This window comes from Daucus carota, chromosome 1 (genome assembly GCF_001625215.2).
Source record: "Daucus carota subsp. sativus chromosome 1, DH1 v3.0, whole genome shotgun sequence".
Taxonomy (NCBI): domain Eukaryota; kingdom Viridiplantae; phylum Streptophyta; class Magnoliopsida; order Apiales; family Apiaceae; genus Daucus; species Daucus carota.
The window spans coordinates 51,820,971-51,828,739 of record NC_030381.2 but is presented as its reverse complement, the minus strand read 5'-3'; the positions used below and the strand labels follow the sequence as shown (position 1 = coordinate 51,828,739).

The 7,769-nt window shown below is 34.1% G+C and overlaps 1 protein-coding gene across 4 annotated transcripts; it reads left to right on the top strand.

Moving 5' to 3' along the window:
- The first annotated feature begins 2,631 nt into the window (after positions 1 to 2,631).
- Positions 2,632 to 7,753, top strand: LOC108205148 (protein NARROW LEAF 1). Of its 4 annotated transcripts, XM_017374960.2 has the most exons (8): positions 2,632 to 2,886; positions 3,049 to 3,081; positions 3,563 to 3,692; positions 3,864 to 4,373; positions 4,594 to 4,737; positions 5,231 to 5,471; positions 5,830 to 6,330; positions 7,060 to 7,753. In XM_017374960.2, the coding sequence occupies exons 4-8, from the start codon at positions 3,879 to 3,881 to the stop codon at positions 7,458 to 7,460; spliced, it is 1,782 nt and encodes a 593-aa protein (XP_017230449.1). In that variant the 5' UTR covers positions 2,632 to 2,886; positions 3,049 to 3,081; positions 3,563 to 3,692; positions 3,864 to 3,878; the 3' UTR covers positions 7,461 to 7,753. The 4 variants fall into 4 exon arrangements, with proteins under 4 accessions (XP_017230449.1, XP_017230448.1, XP_017230447.1 ...); XM_017374959.2 differs by lacking the exon at positions 3,563 to 3,692 and having other exon boundaries at positions 2,633 to 2,886; XM_017374958.2 differs by lacking the exon at positions 2,632 to 2,886 and having other exon boundaries at positions 2,893 to 3,081.
- The last annotated feature ends 16 nt before the right edge of the window (positions 7,754 to 7,769 follow it).

Below are 7,769 nucleotides of genomic sequence, written 5' to 3'. Positions count from 1 at the left end.
TCCGGTTCCAGACATGCTTATGTCATTGGCATATATTCAGCGGAAAAAAAACTGTACAGAATAGCTTAATCCCAAGTTTTTGATAGATATATAATAAGTGCTACAGTATTATCAGCGAAAAATTACTTCATGTCTAGCCTTTTTTCCCTGTCGAGTATGCTAGTAACATTAGTATGCTATGCATATTTTGTGTATTTTATATTTGTGTCTTCGGCCTTCCACTTCAACCATACGAAGGATGGTCAATATTTTTGTCGTAGCCATTTTTCTATGCTAGTATTGTTAATTTTAATTTGGATAACTTATTACTCCGTCCATCCTCCTAAGTTGAGTTGTATACGTAGGGAGCGGCACGCGCCTCTAAAATATAGTTATATAACTTGTATTTTGAAATTTTTTTGTGAATAAAAGTTTAATTTATTAAATTTTTATTCAGAAAAAGGAAAATCTTAAAAATAAGTTATGAAACTATAATTTACAGAAGTATTAAAGTGCACAGTGAATGTATAGAATCCAGAGGACGCATGGAATGCAGAGAGACGAAGTGAACATATAAAATTCAGAGGATGTATGGAATCCGGGACGGAGGTTAGGTTGGAGTATTTACGCAACATATTTTGTTATGTAAAATTTAATAACTCGTGAATAAGATATTATACGTATAATAATTAGAGAAAAGTTTTATGGAGACCACGTTTTCATCGGAGACCTTGGAGACCATTTATATTCTGCAATTAAAACACTATCAAATTTATTATTTTGCGAAGTACATTCGATAAATATCACTATTTCATTAAAAATGTTGAAAATTATTTATGATAAACAAGCAGAACATGTATGTTCTGCAACATCAACAAATGTTCTGCACACCAAACATGGTTTTGTAAAATAATATGTTTTTAATATTTTATTTGCTAAATGTATAAAATTTGTAAGATTGTCAATAAAATAATGATCTTTGTAAAACATAATTCGAAAAATAATACGTTTTGCAATGTTTTTATGGAGTATTTTAGTTGCAGTACATAAGTGGTCTCCAAGTCTCCAATGAAAACGTGGTCTCCATAGAACTTATCCCATTATGGAACTGAAATATATTATTATTCATAGAATTATCGTCCATTTGAAAAAAATAAATAAAATTTATATGATATTTTATCGTGGAAAGCTATGGACCTTTTACTATATAAATCTACGTACAAAATCAGAACTTAATAATTTTGTTAGTGGGCTGTTCATGGGCCAAGTATGCCCCATAACGCTTGCTTTTGGTAACAGTGTCCAAACAGAAGGTGCCGATCACAATAATGGTTAGGCCCACATAATATCTTCGTTGCCTTCTGTTTAATTTTTCGAAATGGAGTGCAACACGTGTCACTAGTTTCTTTGGTGAATGCTTCATACTCGTAACTCGTTTGATTTAAGTATTACTCTCTCCGTCCCTAAATACTTTTCCTGTTTGCCTATTTCACGTTTGCCAACACACATGTTGGATCATTAATATCTTTAGTTTGATATTAGTTTTAAATATAAAAATTTCACTGTATTAAAATACTCATAAATACAAAACCAACAAGATCACTTATGACCATATTTAGTCTTGTAGATTAGACGTAAATTAGTAATTTGTCTCATGTTATGAACAGTCCCGACATATCAAACGAGAAAAGCTTTTTGGCACGGAGGGAGTACTGTGATATCAGAGTCGGAACCGACTGTGGTTCCAAATCATTCATAATATAAATTTTATCTCGAAATAAATTAATATATTAAAAAGTGTGAGGACTCTGATATTTTTTTTATATTTATTTATTTATTCATATTTATATTGTGTTACATGTAAATGAGAAGGAAAAATTTACTAAAAGAGAAGATAATAGGAGAGAAATTAATATTATATTCATAAATAAAAAATTAAGAGCTACTATGTGCTCTTTATAAGCGAGGAGAGTGAGCAGACTATTAATTTTTTTTTGGTAAGGTCTGCATACTCGTTGATGAATTGTATCAAAATACATTAAAAAAGTTTATCATCTAACCGAAAATCATGCAAGTATAACTCCGGATATTTAGACAATAAAACTTACATGAATTAAAAAAAAACCGTAAAGAACGTCACGACCCCTAAAGAAGTATCAAAATATGTGCTAATCAAAACGTACTCTCCTTTTCTCATTGATTTCTTTTTTTTTTTTTTTAATTTTCTAAATGTCTCGTTCAATTATATACATTTAAAAACCTTCAAAAAACAATAAATTTTTATAATATAAAAATCTCATTTTTTCATCTATTTTCCAAATATATCAATTAGATATTAATATCTCTCGTTATTTTACCCACTTTTTATTCTGTTTATTATTATTTTATATTATTTTACACATTTTTATTAATTTGTGTATAGTTCATATGTGTATAACCTATCAAAATAAACAGAAAGAAGTGAGACATCAATAAATACGATTCCTCTTTTACAAAATACAAAACATCAACACATCTTCCTCCAAATTCCAAAATAATAAGAAACCTTGAAAAAAAGAGTGTAAACCCAGTCCAGAGAAAGGGTGACCTCGAGGTAAAATGGTGAGGGCTTGCATTATTTGAAAGAGAGTGTGTGCAACTTTTGGGGAGCAAATAAGAATGGCCCATCTCCAAATTCCTCAACCCCACTAATATTATATAATTTTTCTGCCCATCTTTCACCTCACCATTAAAAATCTTCTCCCCCATCAACAGTCTCATGACCCCAATGAGTGCCAATAAACAAAATTTTGATTGTGACACCAAAAACGAAAAAGGGCAGTACTTTTTTTCAAGAAAATAAATAAAAATACAATCTTTATTACTTGTTCTTGCACAAAACAAGCAGATACTATAGAATAGAAGACAGTATGTATATTGATGTTTTGTTTCTATATATAGATTTTCTTACTAATTATAGCTGTCTACTGTTTGAATTTTTCTTCATAGGTTGACTGTAGCTGCAGTGTTGAGTTCTTAACTACTTCTATTTTGTAAAATCTGATCTTTTATGTATTGAATGATTGCTAGGGAATGGAAATCTTGAAGAGGGTTTGCTAAGAGGTGATTTTTTTGTAATTTTTTTTTTGCAAAGTTGCCATTTTTACATTTTTTGTGCTTGTTTGTGAGGGGGATCTGTTCATTGTTGAGTATATATAGATATTTGATTGTTTAAGTTTTTGGGTGTGCGCCATTTCATCAAATTTTAATTTCTGGGTGTTGCTATCGGAATTTGTAATCTTGATGGATAATTTAGGTAGGTAGCTCATAGCTGCCTTGTAAGTTTCTTGAATTGGTGTTTGAGGTTCTTACCAAATTTGATCATTTCTTTCTGTTAAATGATCTAATGCTCAATGTGTTAATGTTCTTAAGTTCTTGTAGATTTTTCGGTTAGATTTCTTCCCTTGTTGTCACCAGTTACGAAATGCTATTGCATTCATTGTCAGCTACCTTCATTTTAGTTTTAATGGAGTCTCTTATCTGCTGAAGAAGAATGCATAAGTTAATATGTACTTATTTGTGCACCTCCAACTTTTAATGCCAGTTTTCTTGGATTATATCACCTAACAGCATCAGAGGCTTTGGATTAACATGCATTGTAGATGATAAATTGGAATTCTTACCGGTCTTGTCTGATTTGGCTTCCCTAATCAATCAAATATGATTTGGTAAATGTATGTTTTGTTCGTAAGTTACAAAAGTTATTGTTAATGAAGATGTTATTTCTCGATTACTGTCCAAGTCTTATTCATTTTAGATATGTATATAGTTTAAAGGGTTTTTGTTTAATTTTTTTTCCTGGGAAAAATAGAAAGTGTTAAGACAGCTTGGACAAGAATTTGCAGGTGAAGAGCTGGAAAATGGACAAAACAAGACTTGATTTAAAAAATAAACCTTTTGGATCTGCACCATCAGAGGAATCATCTGTGGATCTAGAGAGAAACTACTCTAAACATCTGGACTTGCCTTCATGTAGTCCATCACCTTTACAGGCTGTTGCATCAGGTGGTCAGTTCTCTGAGAGCAGTGCTGCCTACTTCTCATGGCCTACTACCAGCCGGTTAAATGACGCAGCTGAGGATAGGTCAAACTACTTCGGAAACCTACAGAAGGGTGTTTTGCCTGAGACATTTGGGCGCCTGCCTGCAGGACAGCGAGCAACCACTTTGCTTGAAGTATTGACAGTCAGGGCATTTCATAGCAAAATCTTGCGACGTTGTAGTCTTGGCACAGCAGTTGGCTTCCGAATACGGCGTGGTGTTTTGACTAATATACCTGCCATTCTTGTCTTTGTTGCTCGCAAAGTCAACAGGCAATGGCTTCAGCACATTCATTGTTTACCCACTGCTCTAGAGGTTTAAAATGTCTTTCTTTGTCTTTACTAGAGTTTCTTGCTATATCCATCATATATAAACTGCTAATACGTGATGTGGACTGTATGTTGGCCCTAAATGCTTAGGCTCAACTGGTTGTTGCTATCTATACCTTATTTACATTTGGAATTGACGAAGTGACCTCTTTAAAGATATAAATAAAAATAAAATCAACTGTTTGCCCCTATGCTTGATTGAGCAGGGACCTGGAGGTGTATGGTGTGATGTAGACGTTGTTGAGTTCTCTTACTTTGGCGCACCTGCTGCGACTCCAAAGGAAGAATTTTACACAGAGCTCGTAGATGGTTTGCGTGGAAGTGATCCCTGCATAGGCTCTGGTTCCCAGGTGCCATACTTATCATTCTTTACTTAAAAAGCATGATCCTTTTTTAAAATTATACACGACAATGTTTTCAATTTATTTTTAGGAATAGTGAAATGCTATTGTAATGTCACTGTTATATTTACTGCGATGTCAAAGGGCTTAAGTTATTTTGTAATATAGTACAGGAACATTGGTCCTGTAGTTTGGTATTATCTTCTATGTTCAAGAATCTCCACACAATTTAGTATGGTGATAGTAGTTTATGTGAAGCAAAATATGTAGCTGGTTTTGCAGGAAGTCTAGCCAAAGTAGCTCCCCTCCTACAGAACACTCTCTCTTGTTCAAGTACTAGGCTAACTTGAGAATTAGAGGGAAAATATCATATTGTCTTATAAATTATAGAATGTGGAGTGAAGAAGTCTATCATTTTGCCGACTTAGTGCTGCAGTCTTTACTACATTACTTATTCACTGTGGTTGATCTTCTTTATAAGGTTAATTTCTTCCATAGCTAGGTTGCTAGCCAAGAGACATATGGTACCTTGGGTGCCATTGTGAAAAGTCGAACTGGAAATCGACAAGTTGGTTTTCTCACTAATCGGCATGTAGCAGTTGACCTGGATTACCCTAACCAGAAAATGTTTCATCCTTTGCCACCAAGCCTTGGACCCGGGGTGTATCTGGGTGCCGTGGAGAGAGCAACATCTTTCATAACAGATGATCAGTGGTATGGCATTTTTGCTGGGACAAACCCAGGTACCTAATCTCAAATCACATATGTATAATTTGTAGCAACTTCATATCCTAGTATTTTACTGCACAGTTGGACTTGGTATAATACTGCTCAAAAGACAAATGATGTTAGGCTGGTACCAGTGAAAATTGACCCATACATTTCTGACTGAGAACTTTGTTTAGATACGAGTTTAAAGTCGAGATTTATGAGAAGTTGGAAATACAGTGTTCTTAATTTAGCATGTGCCAGTCACTCAAACTTGAATATATTGGTGTGGATTGTGGAACCCTACACCAAAATTGAAAAATAATCCTCTTCTTTCGAAAAATTTACTTTGTAAGTAAATAATTTATGATAGTCATGTCTGTGATTTTGCAGAAACTTTTGTTCGAGCTGATGGAGCATTCATTGCTTTTGCAGAAGATTTTAATATATCCAATGTATCTACATCAGTTAAGGGCGTAGGTGAGATCGGGGATGTCAAGATTATAGACTTGCAGTCTCCTATTGGTAGTCTGATCGGCAGACAAGTAGTGAAAGTAGGACGAAGCTCTGGTTTGACTACAGGGACAATTATGGCTTATGCTTTAGAATACAATGATGAAAAAGGGATCTGTTTCTTTACTGACTTTCTTGTGGTTGGGGAAAACCAGCAAACTTTTGATCTTGAAGGTGACAGTGGAAGCTTAATTCTTCTTATAGGTCAAAATGGTGAAAAACCTAGGCCAGTTGGAATCATTTGGGGTGGGACGGCTAATCGTGGTAGGTTAAAGTTAAAAGTTGGCCAACCTCCAGAGAATTGGACAAGTGGAGTTGATCTAGGCCGCCTTCTTGATCTCCTTGAACTTGATCTCATAACAAGCAAAGAAGGTCTTCGAGGTTTGTATTTCTAAATAACACATATATGTATTATATTTGTTAACAACAGAGAAACCAGTACTACTTTATGCATCTTCTTTTATTTGTATGTTTGTCCTTGTCCTCTCTTAAAAAGAACACTAACGTCCAACCAATTTAATATTTAAGAAGTGTAGCATAGTGCTAGCCGAGGGGATAGGATATTAAAGATTCTAGTTTAAGTGTTGAACACCCAGTTTCAATTAGCTACAGCTATGCATACCTAATTCTTTGTACCATCTCTCCTTGTTGTACATCTACTTCAGCTATTTGAAATCAGTATTGGATCATAAGAAGAATTCTATATATTTATCTGCAGGATGTATGTCATAATTAATTAACAAAATAGTGCATCTAAGTATTTTACACTGGACAGTTGTGAGCGTTTCTAGTCTGTTTAATAAAATACAATGATGTTTCTTTTTTCAGTTTAAATATATCTATAAGATGATGCTTTGTGTTTCTTGTTTCAGCAAGAGATGACTTTTTCGTTCGCCATCTTTCTTTTTTGTAAGGACTGCTGAAATAGAGTCTGGCCTAACACATGACTTATATCAGTGTTCAGTGACATTCATTCCTGGTGTTTAATATAATTCATGAATTTGTTCTTATTTCTTGTACATTGGTTGTAACTTTGTATAACTTCTTCCCATATATAGGATTATTTTTTTTTCGTTACATCTTTTCCCCTTTTTTCCTGGTCCCAAACAGCATCTATACGAGATCAAAGGAAAGCTTCAACAGCTGGAATGGGTTCAGCTTTTGAAGAGTCGTCTGCTCATGTGAGGAAACAACTTAAAGGATGCAACAAAAAAGAGCCCCTTGGTTCCATTCCTACTGAAGGTTCATCTCATTGCAGGCTTAACCCACCTTTCATGCCTAAGGAGTTTAACATAGAAGGTAGTCCTAGAAGTGCTCCAAGTGTAGAGCATCAATTCATTCCAAGTGCTGCAGGGATGCATCAACACAATAAACAAGAAATCACAGAATCAAAAAGCCTCCTGGCAGCAAGTAGATGTGAAGAGATTACTATCTCACTGCAATTAGGTGATCCCGAACAAAAAAGAAGGAAACAGTCTGATTCTTCACTGATAGCCAAAGATCGAAACTGAATGTCTGGAAATGCAGCAATTTTGCATCATAGACTTTCCAAACTTGGATGACTCGACTTTCAGGTTGCAAGTTCTGACATTTTGTCAAATAAAATATATCCAAGAGCCGGTTACATATCACCAGATCTGTCATTGCTGCTATTATAATATTATGATGTTAATACTAGTAGAAAATCGATTGTAAAATCCAAGAGTTAGTGTGGATTATTTCCTTCAGTCCCTTGTTTCTGGTAATATGAATTGTGTATAAACTTAAGTTATGTATCAATGTTCATATCGAAATTTTGAAATAATCATGTGTGTTGCAAG

What these genes read in the sequence shown, in the direction of transcription:
- LOC108205148 (XM_017374960.2), top strand. Translation starts at nt 3,879, where the DNA reads ATGGACAAAACAAGACTTGATTTAAAAAATAAACCTTTTGGATCTGCA. An exon ending in TTTTGCTGGGACAAACCCAG is followed by an intron (nt 5,472 to 5,829) that starts GTACCTAATCTC and finishes GTGATTTTGCAG; the next exon opens with AAACTTTTGTTCGAGCTGAT. An exon ending in AAGCAAAGAAGGTCTTCGAG is followed by an intron (nt 6,331 to 7,059) that starts GTTTGTATTTCT and finishes GGTCCCAAACAG; the next exon opens with CATCTATACGAGATCAAAGG.